The sequence below is a fragment of the Peromyscus maniculatus genome, chromosome 20, assembly GCF_049852395.1.
Source record: "Peromyscus maniculatus bairdii isolate BWxNUB_F1_BW_parent chromosome 20, HU_Pman_BW_mat_3.1, whole genome shotgun sequence".
In the NCBI taxonomy this organism is placed as follows: domain Eukaryota; kingdom Metazoa; phylum Chordata; class Mammalia; order Rodentia; family Cricetidae; genus Peromyscus; species Peromyscus maniculatus.
The window spans coordinates 68,178,125-68,194,770 of record NC_134871.1 but is presented as its reverse complement, the minus strand read 5'-3'; the positions used below and the strand labels follow the sequence as shown (position 1 = coordinate 68,194,770).

At 47.2% G+C, this 16,646-nt stretch overlaps 1 protein-coding gene across 1 annotated transcript; it reads right to left on the bottom strand.

Moving 5' to 3' along the window:
* Positions 1–7,430: 7,430 nt before the first annotated feature.
* On the bottom strand, positions 7,431–8,372 carry LOC102926982 (olfactory receptor 11A1-like). The gene has a single exon (XM_015993162.3). It carries the CDS (start codon positions 8,370–8,372, stop codon positions 7,431–7,433), a length of 942 nt encoding a protein of 313 aa, XP_015848648.1.
* Positions 8,373–16,646: the final 8,274 nt, after the last annotated feature.

Genomic DNA, 16,646 nt, shown 5'->3' with positions numbered 1-16,646 from the left:
CGCTGATGTCATTTGGAGAGAAACAGGAGTTGGTCAAGGCGGCCAGGGGGCCTGATTTAGGGCAATGTGGCCGATAGTCTAAGGGAGCCCTTCCGAATTCCACGCGTGGAGGAGGCTGTGCTAGTGTTCTTTCTATGATAACCCCACGACCAAAAGCAACTTGGCAGAAGAAGGGGTTTGTTTGGCTTACAGGTCACAGTCCATCATCCACGGCAGGAACTGAAGCAGAGACCTCGGAGGAACTCTGCTCTGCTTCCCGTGGCTTGCCGAGCTGCTTTTCTCCCACAGCCTGGCCGCACCTGCCTGGGGGGGCACTGTGCACAGCAGCAAACTAGGGGTCCACCTTCCAATCCCACACACACGGAACGGGGAGGGCTCACTCACTTATGTGTGCACATGAATATGCACATATATACATGCACGCAATTTAAAAAGGGAAAACACAAACAACATGGTTCCGAGACCGTCTTGGGGTGGGACATTTTCAGTATTTAGTTTCCTTGCTGGTTGTAAATCCCCACCCCCCACCCCCAAACTCAGTGGCTTCCAGCATCACTGTTTCCTGGCTCTTGTGTCTGGCAGGTTGTGGTGCCGCCGGCGATCTGATGCTACAGGAGAATCTGGGTTGAGATCAGGCCTGTGCCTTGGGTTTAATATCTGAGTGTGGGGCTGTGTTCTTTTCTGTAACCATAAGGGCATAAAAACTCAGACAACAGTATGTAAACACCTTTCTAGTTCCTCCTAGTATCACATCTATTGATATTCTATTGGCCAAAACAAGTCACGTGGCCAAGCTCACCCTTCACCTAATGCAGAAAATATACACTGTCCACAGGAGGGACTAGGAAGATCATGTGACCGAGGGAGGGGTAAAGCGTGGCCTTGGACTGTTGATCCTCTTGCCTCAGCCTCTGAGTGCTGGGATTACGGGTGTGTACCAACACACCCAGCAGGATCTGGTTTCTTAAAGTGTTTTGTAAAACTTGAAAGGATGTTCCGGGAGATTAAGGGGGGAAATCTGTTCATTTTCACTTCTTGTGAGTCCTCTGACAACAGAGGCCACTTTCTAAAGTGAAATTTGTAAGACTGTAAGTATTTACAAAAGAGATTCTGGGAACCTGATTAACTGTTTTTTTTCCCTTTTTAAAAAGTATTTATTTTTATTGTAAGTATATGAGTATCTTGTGTGCTTGTGTGTGAGCACATGCATGTGAACACACTGCATACATTCCTGGTGCCCTCAGGCCAGAAGAGAGGGTCTGAGCTTCTGGAATTGGAGTTACAAATGGTTGGGAGCTGCCATGTGGGTGTTGGGAACCCAAACTAGGTCCCCATCAAGGGTGGTGATGACACACCTTTAATCCCAGCGCTTGGGAGGCAGAGGCAGGTGGATCTCTGTGAGTTTGAGGCCAGCCTGGTTTGCAGAGTGAGGTCCAGGTCAGCCAGGGCTATGCAGAGAAACCTTGTCTCAAAAAAACCAAAAACCAAAACCAACCCCCCCACCCCAACCAAAAAGGCATCTTTCCAGTTCCATGTTTTGCATTTTAAATTGCTGTTTCCATCAGTCTGTAGAAGATGGTGGCAAAACCCAGGAGAGCTGGAGAGAGGAGAGGGGGAACCCTTGGACCGAGTTAGTATGTGTCTTAGTTAGGGTTTCTATTGTTATAAAGAGACACCATGACCATGGCAACTCTTTTTTTTTTTTTTTTTTTTTTTTTTTTTTTTTTTTTTTTCCGAGACAGGGTTTCTCTTGTGTAGCTTTGCGCCTTTCCTGGAACTCATTCTGTAGACCAGGCTGGCCTGGAACTCACAGAGATCCGCCTGCCTCTGCCTCCAGAGTGCTGGGATTAAAGGTGTGTGCCGCCGCCGCCGCCGCCGCCGCCGCCACTGCCACCACCACCCGGCCCATGTCAACTCTTATAAAGGAAAACATTTAATTGGGGTGGCTTACAGTTCAGAGGTTTAGTCCATTATCATCATGGTAGGACATGTTGGCACGCAGGCAGACATGGTGCTGGAGAAGGAGCTGAGTGAAAGGATGGATGGAGCTGGTGGCGGAGCTGGTTACCTGCGGAAAAGTCATGAGCCACAGCTGCAACTATCAGAGTTATGGAGGGCTTTATGAGAAGGGAAAGGGGGGAGAGAGAGGGGAGCCAGGCCTGGGGGGAGGGAGCAGAGCAGAGAGCAGAGAACAGAGAGGGGGGTAGGGGGTCTGCGTCTTGCTTTTTAAGGCAGGGATTGCATGACTACATGGTGGGTACTAGATGCCAGTGCCCGCTAATGATGTAAGATGCTGTGTATGTACAGGATCCTAACATTCCACACTTTTTGCTTATTATAAAAAAGCGAGTGAATAGAAACAGGGGCATTGTTTCTCCTGGAAAAACTGCTTCCAGTTGACTTGGTGGGCATCGGTTGGCTCTTGGTGGGGGGTAAGGAAGGAGGCCTTCTGAGGCAGACAGGTGTCCTGGGATGATGGGCTGTGTCCTGGGATGATGGGCTGTCCTGCTGCCCTGGAGCTGTCCAGCCCTCTTGGCTTGGCACTCTGGCCTCTTTTGTGTCTGGCAGGATGCTGGTGAGACAGGAAAAGCCTGAAGTAGATCTGACCTGTCCAGATGGATTTAAGCTGGTTTCTGGAGCGTGGGAAAAATTTTGAACATGTTAAGCAGCCATGAGAAAATTAGTGACCATTTGTAGCGTTTAGTTCTCTGCTCATATTGGTTAGTGTTAATGGGAGAGACAGAGAGATTGGAACATGTTTTTAAGCTTTATCAGAGACAGATCATTTAAGGCACCTGTTTCCTTTACTAGTTTAGCATCCAGGAGACACAGGTGACCAATTGTTGAGAGCATTTAACAGTGATAGACTGTTACATTAAAGTCTGTTTTTGCAGAGCCCAGACACTTTTGGGCCTGGGGGTGTAAAAACCTTTTGATTATTACTGTTTCTTACTTGATGATCCCTGGACTCTAGTTCTGTGGTGGTCCTGTACCATTAGCTGAGCAGTGAGTTAGGAGAGGGAACCGGGAAGAGAAAAGCTTGTGGTGTGTGAGAACTTATTTCTTTGGAATTAGGGACAGGGCAGAGAGATCAGGGCCCTCCCTGTCTGTGTGCATGAGGAGGAGAAGCACTGTGACAGTCTGGAGCGAGGCACATGGAGGGAGCAATGAAATGAAAGCCCCTACCTTAGCTGGAAAACCTTTTCCCATTAAGTAACCCTGAAAGTACAATTAAATCTGGTGTGTGTGTGTGTGTGTGTGTGTGTGTGTGTGTGTGTGTAAGGCTGCCCTCCCTACCCCAACAATAGGGAAACAGGAGAGGTGAGATCCCAGCATGCACCAGCACTTAGCAATTTTGTTCTCAGGCTTTTTTTTTTCTCTCTCTCTCTCTGGAACACCTTGGATGCCACAGATGAAACTTTCGCCTTTAGGGTCAAGAGCCTTGCTCTCCAGATGCTTAAGTTTTAGTCCTATGTTGAGGGGGGGGGGGCTTCTGGGAAACAAGAGATGTATTTTACTCCATGTCTTGAATTTTTCGATGTCTGCTGACTTGAGGACATCTTTTGCAAGACCAGCCAGGAGGCAGGCTATAAACTGATCTCTGGCTAAAGAGCCATCCTGATTACTGTGATCCCCATGTGGGTCCTGACCGTAAACTTATTTGTATGCATTCTAGCTGGCTTTCAGACCCTTCTGCGATTCTCAGGGCAGCTTGAGAACGAGTGGGAAGAGTTAAGGTGAGTTAAAGCCCGCCCACTGCTGGAGAACAGGAAGCAGAAGTCAGACAGATGTGGTTGCAAGTGGCAGGGGGCTGTAGGGGGAGGGAGGAGGGTTCAGAGCTTCAGTAGAAAGCTTGGGGATAAGGTAACTCGTTTTATTTGCCCATTTGCTGGCAGAAGTTCCCATGAAACTGTTATGTGGCCAAATTTACTGGTAACCTCCCCTATGTCCCATGGCTGCAGCCGAGAGAAAAATAAAAAATTAAAATAACAAACAAGGATCCCAGGCTCTTATCTCAAGCGTCCCTGGGAATAGGCAGTCTGTGAATCGGCATTAACAGCACAGGTTTCTCAGACCGTTGTCACAATAGGGGTAAGGGCTGGGGCTTACGTACCCATAAGACCCCCTGGGGGCTGGACGGCATCCTATACTTCATCAAGATAGAATGCGTCGTGGTACGCAGCGGCGTGAATGATATCGCTCAGGCTGCAGCTGTTGGGACTCACCAATCTTGGGGAGATGCGGCAGTGGGTAGGAGCTTCAGGGGTCGTGAGCACAGTCCCGACGCTGTACGGTGGTGGTGGGTAAACGCATAGCGGCCCGGCAGTCGCAGGCTTCCAACGTTCAGCCCCGAACGCTGAGTACGCAGAATTTCCTATAAAGTCCACGGCACCAATGAAAGGATGAACGGAGCTGGTGGCGGAGCTGGTTACTGGTGGAAAAGTCACGAGCCTTGGCCACGACTATCAGAGTTACAGAGGGCTTTATGAGAAGGGAAAGGGGGGAGAGAGAGGGGAGCCAGGCCTGGGGGGAGGGAGCAGAGAGGAGAGAGCAGAGAGAGAGAGAGGGAGGGAGGGAGGGAGGGAGGGAGGGAGGGGGTGGGGGTTGGTGTCTGACTTTTTAAGGTGGGGATTGTGCGACCATGCGGCGGGTACATAGTCACCAGTGCCCACTGATGATGTAAGACGCTGCACATACACAGGATCCTAACACTGAGAGTTCTACATCTTGATCAGTAGCCAGCAGAAGGAGGCTGTGTACCACACTGGATGTAGCTTGAGCATATGAAGCCTCAAGCCCACCACCACAGGGACACACTTCCCCCAACAAGACCACATCTCCTAATAGTGCCACTTCCTATGGGCCAAGCATTCAGATCCATGAGTCTATGGGGGACATACCTGTTCAAACCACCACATTCCACTCCCTGTCCCCCATAGGCTCACAGCTATAACATAATGCAGAAATGCATCCAGTCCCACTTAATAAGTCCTCATAGTCTATTACAGTCTCAGCAATGTTTAAAAATCCAAATTCAAAGTCTCTTCTGAGATGCATGCAATCTCTTAACTGTCATCCCCTGTAAAAACAAAATAAAAAAGCGGATCACATACTTCCAACATACAGTGGCACAGGATATACATTAGCATTCCAAAATGTAAGAAAGGGAGATAGTGAGGAAATACGGTCCAAAGCAAGAATGAAAACCAGCTGGGCAAACTCCAAACTCTGCATCTCCATGTCTGATGTCAAAGCGCCCTTCAGATCTCCAGCTCCTTTCAGCTTTGTTGACTGCAACACACTTCTTTCTCTTGGGCTGGTTCCACTTCCTGTTAGCAGCTCTCCTCAGCAGGTATTCCACAACTCTAGTATCTTCAGTATCTTGGGGTCTCCAAGGCAATCCAGGCTCCACCTTCACAGCGTCATACGATGGCCTCTCAAAGCCTCCATTCAGGGGCACCCCTGACACACACCTGGTCTCAGCAATCATTGAGACACAACCCAGACTTTTTTTTTTTCTTTATGAGACAGGGATTCTCTGTGTAGCCCTGGCTGTCCTGGAACTCACTCTGTAGACCAGGCTAGCCTTGAACTCAGAGATCTGCCTGTTTTGCCTCCTGAGGGCTGGGATTAAAGGTGTGCGCCACCACTGCCTGGCAGAATTTTTTTTTCTTTTTTAAAGAGATGGAGTTTGCCTTTGTTGTCTAGTCTGTCCTGAACCCCTGGGGCTAAGGACACATGCCACTGCTCTTAGCTTTTTCCATTTTTAAAGTCTTCAAAGACTCTCTGAGAGAGGCAGAAAGACTTAGTTCTCTGGGTTTAATTTCTCCTTCCTTCCTTATTTAATTGCCTCCTTCCTGTCTGCTACTATTTATTGTTCCAATATCAATGATAGCAACTAATTGGGACTCATAGAGCAGTGGCCTAATTGGTCTCCTGGGCTCCAGGCTTGGGTAGTTTGAGCATTTGACTGTTCCCTAACTGACCTTTGTTTTCCAAGGCCAACCTCTGGCTAGTACTCCCTGTGGACTTTAAGGCTAAGAGTTTATTTCTTCATTTCTGAGCTATCATTTGGAGCATGGCAGGAAGTCCTGTCTTAACTCTGGTTTCAACTGCCTCTTCACCCCCTCTTTCCTTTGCTTCCAATTTTAGACCTGGCAGCCTTGGATTAGGAATCGAAAGGAGAGGCTGGAGAGACGGCTCACTGGCCAAGAGCACTGGCTGCTCTTCCAGAAGACCCGAGTTCAGTTCTCAGTGCCCACATGGTGTTAAACCTGAGACTATCGAGAGAAAGACTGGTTCTGCATTTTTTTTTCTGAGCCAAATTTGAAGCAAGTTTTAATTAAGTACTGGACAGGATGGTGGACCATTCCATCCAGGGTTCTTAGGAAATGGTGCGGAGTCACCGTCTTTCCCACCGTGCCCAATCATGGGCAAACATGTATCCTGCACCCAATCATGGGCAAGCATGTATCCTGCACCCAATCATGGGCAAGCATGTATCCTGCACCCAATCATGGGCAAGCATGTATCCTGCACCCAGTTATGGGCAAGCATGTATCCTGCACCCAATCATGGGCAAGCATGTATCCTGCACCCAGTTAGGGGCAAGCATGTATCCTGCACCCAGTTAGGGGCAAGCATGTATCCTGCACCCAGTTAGGGGCAAGCATACATTATGGCATATTTCCTGCTCATGTACCTCCTGCCCACATGTGAGCAAGCACATCTGGTGCAGATGGGTCGAACAAACACAGGAAGGACAGGAACTTATTCTCAGCTGTCTTAACTGCAACCAGAACCCTTAACCTGCAAGGTCTATTGTTCCAGTCTTGGTCTCCCATTAACTTGCAGGGTGTATTGTTCCTGTCTTGGTCTCCCATTAATTTGCAGGGTGTATTGTTCCAGTCTTGGTCTCCCATTAACTCGCAGGGTGTATTGTTCCTGTCTTGGTCTCCCATTAACTTGTAGGGCGTATTGTTCTCGTTCCTGTTTCGGCCTTAACCATGGCAGCTCACACTGTCTATAAACTGAGTTCCAAGGAACTGATCGACACCTTCTGTTCTCCATGGTGCCAAGCAAGAGGCACACACATGTATGCACACACATGTATGCAGGCAAACCACCAACACAGGAAACAAAATAATAAAATGAAAGAATCTGTCAGCAGTCTCCATCTGGAGTTCCTGCCCAGTTCTTTCATTCTTTTCCATTTTAATTCATCAAAATAAATGTTTATGAATGAAGCCTGTAGGGACAAGCATTTTTGATCTCTACCCACTCACAATGGAAAATTGAAGTTACCTCATTTTGTGAGATACTTGCTTTCGATCCCATTGTCTCCGTCTTTTCAACACAAGGGCCTTCTCTGTCTTATTCTGAGGAATGGACTAAGTTAATATCGGGGACACCTCAGTGCGGGCACGTCCTCAGACGAGCCGTCTCCAGAGCTGGTGCAGAGCACGTTTTACTTCTTGATTCTTGAGACTGTAGATGATGGGGTTGACCATGGGAGTGAGCACGGTGTAGAGGACCGAGAAGGCCTTCCGGAGCAAGGGGGGCATGTGGTCTGTGGGGGCCACGTAGACCACAACGAGAGTGCCATAAAACAGTCCAACCACACTGAGGTGGGAGGAGCAGGTGGAGAAGGCTTTCTGTCTCCCCTGGCCTGAAGGTATTCTCAGCACAGTCCTCAGGATGAAGACGTAGGATGTGACGATCAACAAGAAGGGGCCGAGCGTAAGGCAGCCCGAGATGCTGACGCCAGCTCCCCACATGATCCACACCTCCCCACAGAACAGCCCTACAACCGGAGCGAAGTCACAGAAGTAGTGGTCAATCACCCTGCTGCCCGGACAGAGGGACAGAGGGGCGGCCAAGGCCAGAGTGAAGGCCGAGAAGAGGAAGCCACTGAGCCATGCACCGGTGGCCAGGCGGCTGCAGGACCAGGTGCTCATGAGGACAGGGTAGTGAAGGGGATGGCAGATGGCCAAGTAACGGTCATAGGACATGGCAGAGAGCATGAGGCACTCAGCGGCAGCCAGGGAGGCAAACACGTAGAACTGCATGAGGCAGCTGGCCAGTGAGATGCTGTCCCCTCCTTCCAGGAAGCCCCGTAACAGCCGAGGCATGATGTTGGATGTGTAGGCGATCTCTAGCAGGGAAAAGTGGCAGAGGAAGAAGTACATGGGTGTGTGGAGGGTCCTACTGGAGGCCACAGCAAGCACAATGAGGATATTGCCACCGACTGTCACCACATAGATGGCTAGAAAGAGGGAGAAAGGGAGGAAGCCCAGGCGTTTCAGCTCCCCAAAGCCCACCAGGATCAGCCAGGTGGTCTGGTTCTCACAGTCACCGTGGGACTTCCTCATGGAAATCTGAGGAAGAGAGATCTTTCAAAAGGGAGGAAGACAGCCAACAAATAGCAAGCAGTGTTCTATTAGGGCCGCACTCTCTGCTTGGCTTAATGTTTACACATCACGGCAAGTATTGGAGACAAGCCTTATTGTCTCCTGTTAGTTTGAGAGAAATCAATATCCAGTGAGTTTACATCAGTTACTCAGGCTCACTGTGATGGGATTAAGGTTTGACCCATTTGCTTGGCTCCAAATCCTGCGTAACGTACGGTTCTGTAGTGTTTTTCCCCAAACTTTTTCTTGGGGACAGATACATAGACATGAGAGAGAATCCCAGCAGTGAGCTGTGTACCTGGTGGGGACAGCCACACCGGGTGAACGTCTTCACGACAGAGGTGGCCTTATGCTGAAGTCATGCATCTCCCCAGGGAAGCGACTCATTTCAGTCTATTTCTCTTCTAGGATGAGATGGCGAGACAGCTCAGTCAGCTTGCTGTTCTGAGTTTGGTTCCCAGCACCCACAAGAAAGAGATGTGCATCGTGACTCACCTGTAATCCTGGGTGTGGGGAGGGGGAAGAGATAAAGGACCCCTGAGGCTTGGGGCCAGCCATGCTAGATAAATCAATGATCTCTAGGATCAGGGAGAGACCCTGCCCCCCAAAAAGGTGGAAAGTGATTGAAGAAGGTCCTTAATATGTGTCCCCAACTTCCACATACCATGTGCACATGCACACCTGTGAGCACACATATCTGCACACACACCTGCACACACACACACACACACACACACACACACACACACACACACACACACACGGCAGTCTTGGGAAACCAGACAAACCACTGTATCATTTATCCTATGAGATTCCGTGTAGGTCTGAGTTAGTCTAGAATCTACTCTTCTGGGAAGCTGTTTTCCTGGACAAGTGGTTTGCTAATGCCGGAAAAGGCTGTTTACAAACTTGGTTCGGGCTCTGGTCAGTTGTGAGAATCTGGAATCTTTACTTTTCTTGACTCCTGCTTTATATTTTCCAGTGCTGGTCAAATGCCCAATCTCTCTCACCTGAGTTCTTTAGAAATTTCTGTCCTAGGGTAGGTTTAGTCTCGCCTTGCAGGCTCTTCCACACCAAATACAAGGAGGATGTTTGATAAGCATGGATGGAAGAAGTAAATGAACAAATGTTTTAGCCAAGAAAGATTCTGGAAAGCTGCTGGAAAATCCTAGTCGGTGACAACTACTACTTGGGACAGAGAAAAGACGGTCTTTTGAGACAAAGTATCACATTGAAGCCCAGACTGGCCCGGAACTGATCCTGTGGTTCAGACTGGCATTGGATTTCTGGTGATTCTTTTGTTTTAGCTTCTCAGATGCTGGGAAGGCATGAACCACCTTGCCTGGCAGAAAAAAGGCATTTAAATGGGAACTAAAGGATAGAAGGGATCTCTAGACCTTCGCATAACTCAGGGAATGTTGGAATTCTGCCACTCAAAGTTAGAGATGGAGCTAAAACTTAATTATTGAGACAAAAATCAGAGAGATATGTATGTGTATGTGAGAGAGAGAGGGGGGCAGACAGACAGACACAGAGAGATGGAGAGGGCTAGAAAACCCAACTTGATATGGAGGCAACAATTTTGAAGTTGAAAATAGAACATTCCGTATCTATGGACGGCAGCGAGAGCACACGGCTTCTGTGTGTCTGCCGTGGTCCTGTCTTTTGCTCTGCTGGCTTCTGTGTGTCTGCCGTGGTCCTGTCTTTTGCGCTGCTGGCTTACATCGTGCAGACACACACGGCTTCTGTGTGTCTGCCGTGGTCCTGTCTTTTGCTCTGCTGGCTTCTGTGTATCTGCCATGGTCCTGTCTTTTGCTCTGCGGGCTTACAGCGTGCAGACACACATCCAGTGTCACGGTGGTAAGGAGACAGAGCATCCTGAGCACTCTCCAATGCATTTGAACATGGTGTACCTTCTATGAAGTAATGGATTCTAAAATCCCCGGGGAGGGAATTGAATTGAGACCGAAATAGGACACTTGATTAGCCAGAGAGGTGGAACAGACTAGTAAAGCTGACCAACTGGACAACTAACCCCAAACTTCTCAAGTCTATAACATGAACTAATGATTTAGATAAAATGGTTACTAATGCCTTGTGGTAAATTTGATGTTGAGCCTTGGTGAGATTATTATATTTTTAATGTTGCTGTTTTAAAAGTTTTTATACTTATTTTATGTATCTGGTTATTTTGACTGCATGTATGTACATGTGCCCTGTGCATGCCTAGTGCCCGTGGAGGTCAGAGGAGGGCATAGCATACCCCTGGGATTGGAGTTACAGATTTTTTTTTTGAGAGAGGGTTTCTCTGTGTAGCTCTGGCTATTTCTGAAACTCACTCTGTAGACCAGGCTGACCTTGAACTCACAGAGGTCCACCTGCCTCTGCCTTCCGAGTGCTGGGATTTAAGGTGCGTGCCGCCGCTGCTGGATTTCTCAAATATGTATTTATAGGATAGTTGTCTCATAAAGAATCACCAAGAGGTTTGCAACGCTGACCACAGGAAACCTTACATAACGCCCTCTACAGAGACAATTAGTAACGAAGTAATCAGGAGAAAGCTGTGGAAAAGGACATAATAATTTCTGTAAAGCTTCATGTAAGCCTGTGAGTTTGAGGCCAGCCTGGGCTACAGAGTGAGATCCAGAACAGGCACCAAAACTACACAGAGACACCCTGTCTGGAAAAACCAAAACAAACAAACAAACAAACAAAAAAGCTTCATGTAAAATGGGGAAGGTGTTTTAGACCTTGTACCCTCCCCACATTTTATCAATGACTTCAGGAGATCTGATAAATATACATGATTAATAAATGTTCAGATAATATGAAACAAAGGGGGAACTAATATTACAGGCAACAGAATGATAGCACAAAGAAATCTTGCAATTTGAAACATGGAAAAAGATGAAAATGAATAGAAGCATATTTAAAAATCTACATTGTAGGTCTTAGCAATGAGTTTGAACAAGAATAAGAAAGGTAAGAACTGATGTGGGAACATTGGTGTAAAGTAATTAGCATTTGGGGCTGGAGAGATGGCTCAGCAGTTAAGAGTGTAACTGCTCTTGCAGAGTTAGGGGTAGGGTGGCTCACAACTCCTATAACTCCAGTTCCAAGGGATCCAATGCCTCTGGTGTCGCGCACACACACACACACACACACACACACACACACACACACACACACACACGTGAGCACACACACTCATACATACATACACATACACACTCACACACATACACACATACATAAGTTAAAAATTAAAAAAGTCTTTAAAAACAGTGGTTAGGATCTTTTTGCTGATTATCATGATTTAGGATGTGAGAACTGCTGAATATGAAGACTCTATGAAGGATGTAGTAGCGTTCAACTAATGGAAGAATACTAAAGCTGCCTTTAGCTGATCAAGGGACTCCTATGAAGACTGGGAATAGATTTAAGTCTACACACACTCAGGGTAGAACAAGGCCCGGGGTACAATGGTACCTGCCTATCCAGGAAACAACCATTGCTGCTTACAGGATTAGTTTTGATTATGAAAATAAGGGACACACAGGCCCCAGGACCAGAGTGCAGGGAATGAAGTTTGTTGGCGAAGGTAGACCTCATCCACAGGACTCTCATAGGAAAGCATAGGAAGCCGAAGGCATCCTGCATGCTCCCTTTTCCATCTGTTTAGGGTGGGTCAGAGCTGGGCTGCTCTGAGCAGAGAGCATTGTTGGCCCAGATGAACTCTAGATATTCAGTGGTAGGGTGGACTGACCTGTTCTTCAGGCGGTAGTCAACGGCTGCTCTTCTGGTCACCCTGGGACTCAACTCTTCTGCCACCAGATAACTCTCTAGGCTTCCTGCTTCTCTCTCATGAAGCCTCCTTCATGTCACAGCCCTTCCCCAGGCTGGAGCACTCACAGAAGATCAAGGTCCCTGTACTGTATGCTTCAGACACTGCTGCCCTTTATAGGGTGGGTAGGGCGGCATCCCTCCTGTGTGAAGGCCGGGGAGGCTCCTCCTTGGAGAAGACATGGAGCTTGGTGCCAGCTGGAGCAGCTGCTTCTGTGCCTTGGTTCTAGGAGAGGCTGCAGCTCTCAAGGGACTGTATGTTACTTTCACTTGAATGCAGTAACCAGCTGTGTCTGAGCTCAGGAAAGACTGGCAAAACACAGGATGGTGAGGCCATCGAGATGGCTCAGAGGGTAGAGGCACTTGCCTCCAAGCCTGATGACCTGAATTTATCTCCCAGAATCCACATGGTGGAAGGAGAGAATGGATTCCCCCAAGTCAGTCTCTAACCTCCATACCAGTGTTGTGGCATGAGCATTTACACACACACACACACACACACACACACACGCACGCACGCACGCACGCACGCACGCACGCACACACACACACATACAGACACACTAAATAAATTGAGAAGCTATATAAAGCTATATAAAGCCAGCACTTGTCAAATATTTTATGCCCCACAGAGCAAACATTAACTTATCTGGTAACTAATCAGTTCTCAGAATCAACCTTCAGAGGAAGTGTGACGTGTGCAGTGATCTGTTCTTGCAGGATAGGGATGGATCAGCATGGCTGTGCACAGAAGGGCTGTGCTAACATCTGGTGTGGGTTAGAAACCTGGTCCCTGCTTTGGTCTTTTATCAGGGAAGAGGGTAGATGAGATGGCCGTATGATCCTGAAGATGACTTGTTCTGTTTAATTTGGTAGATTAGCATAAAGCCAAGTTAGGCTCCTTCGAAGTCAGAATCAATAACAACTAGCTGAGTGACAGCTGGGAACAGGGAACCGCAGAGCCAAGTCCCTGCTATTGGAGAGCGGGTCTGGACCAGGAGAGGGGCCGGCAGGGCTGGGAGCTGGACTCTCCTAATAATAGACTGGGTTGTTTCTTCCTGGAAGCATTGCACAAGTGTCTTGTTTTGGCAGAAGGGCAGAGTACAGAGCTCTGGGTGGGAAAAAGGTGACGAGGAAGGAAGTAATGAGCATATTTTCTCTAAGAATAAAATAGAGAGATGTAGACCTTGGGCTATGTGAGTAGCCTGAGGGGGACATAGGCTAGGCTCTTTTCTGTGTAGGCAAGAAAGCCAGTGTCTAGTGACTTATAGTTTATGATAATAGTGATAAAAGTATAGAACTTGTGTTTAAAAATGTGTTTTAATTTTAACACATCTTCTGAAATGGTACGTGTTTAAATGATAAACGAAGGATCTCTGTGTTGTTCTTAAGCATTAAATTATGTTTTTGTACAAACATGTATAATCACATTAATTAATCCAGTAAATATTTATGGAATTCTTATGACCTAACAGTCATTCCCCCCCCCCCAAGGCCATAGGCACAGATCATAAAACAATACAATATCTGGTAGAATATGTATTTACTATTTTACATCATCTACCCTTTAATAACAGGGCCATCATTTTTTCATAAGATGCCCTTTACACTCAGAGGCAGACTTTCCAATTGTAGGTACATAGTTTGGTTCAACCTCATTTGGTCAGCTTCTTCTAGCTCTCTTCTCAACTCTCAGGAGAGGATGGAGAGAGTATAAAAAAATGTGTAGTCAAACCAGAGAGCAAAATAATGATGCTAAAAATATTCTTTTCTGAATCTTTCTTTTGCCCTAGATGTTCTGAGGCTTTTACAGAACTAATAGAGGGTTTCATCAGACCTGCAGAAGTTTTATATACATCCAGAGACTACTTGTTAGAGGTCAATGCCATTGTCCAGAATCACGCAGTTAGCAAGTGGTGGAGCCAGAATTCAAGTCAGACATCTCTAGTATGAGTTTTTTCTTTAGGTAACAGAGATAGGTTAAACAGAAGACACCAAGAAAAAGATCAAAGCCGACAGTTGATTCAAGATGGCGGAGACAAGCAGACGCAGGTAGGCCTGTGGCAGCGGCCCGCGGAGGTGGACGGGTCTGGCGGCAGTGGCTGACGGGGACATTTAGGCCCAGCGGCAGCTGGCGGAGACATTCAGGCCTAGCGGCAGCCCACAGAGGTGTACAGGCCCTGTGGCAGAGATAAGCAGACGGAGGTGGCCAGGACCGGCAACGGCGGCCGACAGAGACATTCAGGCCTGGCGGGCGGCCCACAGAGGTGGACAGGCCACACGGTAGAGACAGGCAGACGCAGGTCGGCGACTTGCGGAGGTGGAAGGGCCCGGTGGCAGCAGCCGACAGGGACGTGCAGGCCCAGCGGCAACCGGCAGAGACATACAGGCCCCGTGGCAGTTCACAGAGGTGGATGGGCCCGGCAGCAGTGACAAGAAGAGGTAGGTAGGCCCGCGGTGGCAGCCGGCAGAGACATACAGGCCCATTGGCCGCCCGCAGAGGTAGACAGACCCAGCAGCAGCTGACAGGGACATACAGGCCCAGCGGTGGAGACAAGTGGACGCAGGTGGGCCTGTGGCGGTGGGCCACAGGGGTGGACAGGCCCGGAGACGGAGAGGGGCGGACACAACTTGGAACGGGGACGCCCCTAGCCCCAACACTTGGGGAAGAGGCTATCTCCGTGGGTCGGAACTAGGGCGAGTCTGGACACTCCGTCTGGGGACAACCCAGGGCCCAACTGCTGATCCTGTGAAACCCAACAACTTGGAGGTGTTGGTGAGACTACCCTGCTCAGCTGAAACCCATCTGGGAGAGGATTCAGATGCCTACAGTTTGAAGTCTGAAGAAACAAGATCAGCTGAGGAGTTGACAAATGAACAAAACGTGACCTGGGAACACAGAAGAAGGTGCTACCCAGTCACCAAACCAGATCACAAGAATCATAAGTATATAATTCACCGACTGAAACAAGCTGTCCCTGAAGAAACAGCCCAATAGCACCAATTTAACTAAGAACCCCTACTAAACCAAGACTAAAAATTAGAACAAGAGAGGCACTCTCAGACACAGACACCACCTGCATCGAACAGAGGAAAAGATGAGTAGACGCCAGTGCAAAAATACAGGCAACAACATAAAGACCTATATGGCAACATCAGAACTTAGTGATTCTACACCTGCAAGACCTAAACATACCATGACAGAAGAAACAGAAGAGATCAACCCTAAAAATGACTTTAAGAAGATGATAGAGGCCCTTAAAGAAGAAATAAAATATTCCCTCAATGAGGAAATAAAAACTTTCCTTAAAGAGGAAATGAAAAACTACCTTAAAGAGGAAATAAAAACTTTCCTTAAAGAAGAAATGAAAAACTCTCTTAAAGAGGAAATAAAAACTTCCCTTAAAGAGGAAATGAAAAACTCCATTAGAGAGGAAATTAAAAGCTCCCTTAAAGAAATGGAAGAAAAAACGAACAAAAAATGGGAAGAAATCAAATCAAGCCAAGAAAAAGCAATTAAACAGATGAAAGAAACATTCCAAGATCTGAAAAATGAATTTGAGACAATAAAGAAAACACATGCTGAGGGAATGCTGGAAATAGAAATCCTGACAAAACGAACAGGAACTACAGAAACAAGCATAACCAACCGATTGCAAGAGATGGAACAGAGAATCTCTGACACTGAAGACATGATAGAGAAAATAGATTCGTCAGTCAAAGAAAACACTAAAGACAAAAAAGTCATAATACAAAACGTCCAGGAAATTTGGGACACCATGAAAAGACCAAACCTAAGAATAATAGGGATAGAAGAAGGAGAAGAATACCAACTCAAAGGCACAGAAAATATATTCAACAAAATTATAGAAGAAAACTTTCCTAACCTAAAGAAAGAAATACATATGAAGATACAAGAAGCTTACAGAACACCGAATAGGCTGGATCCAAAAAAAAAGTCCCCTCGCCACATAATAATCAAAACACTAAACACACAGAACAAAGAAAAAATATTAAGAGCCGCAAAGGAAAAAGACCAAGTAACATATAAAGGTAAACCCATCAGAATAACACCAGACTACTCAATAGAGACTATGAAAGCTAGAAGATCATGGACAAATCTCATGCAGACACTAAGAGACCACGGATGCCAACCCAGACTATTATACCCAGCAAAACTCTTAATCACCATAGGCGGAGTAAACAAAATATTCCAGGATAAAACCAGATTTAATCAATACCTGTTTACAAACCCAGCCCTACAGAAAGCACTAGAAGGGAAAATTCAACCCAAAGAAGCTAAACACATCCATGAAAAATCAAGCAATAGATAATCCCACACCAACATACACCACAGAAGAAACAAGCTGGTGTAGCTATCCTAATATCTAG

Bases quoted from the DNA above. Each gene is read 5' to 3' on its own strand.
- LOC102926982 (XM_015993162.3), bottom strand. From the start codon at position 8,372: ATGAGGAAGTCCCACGGTGACTGTGAGAACCAGACCACCTGGCTGATC.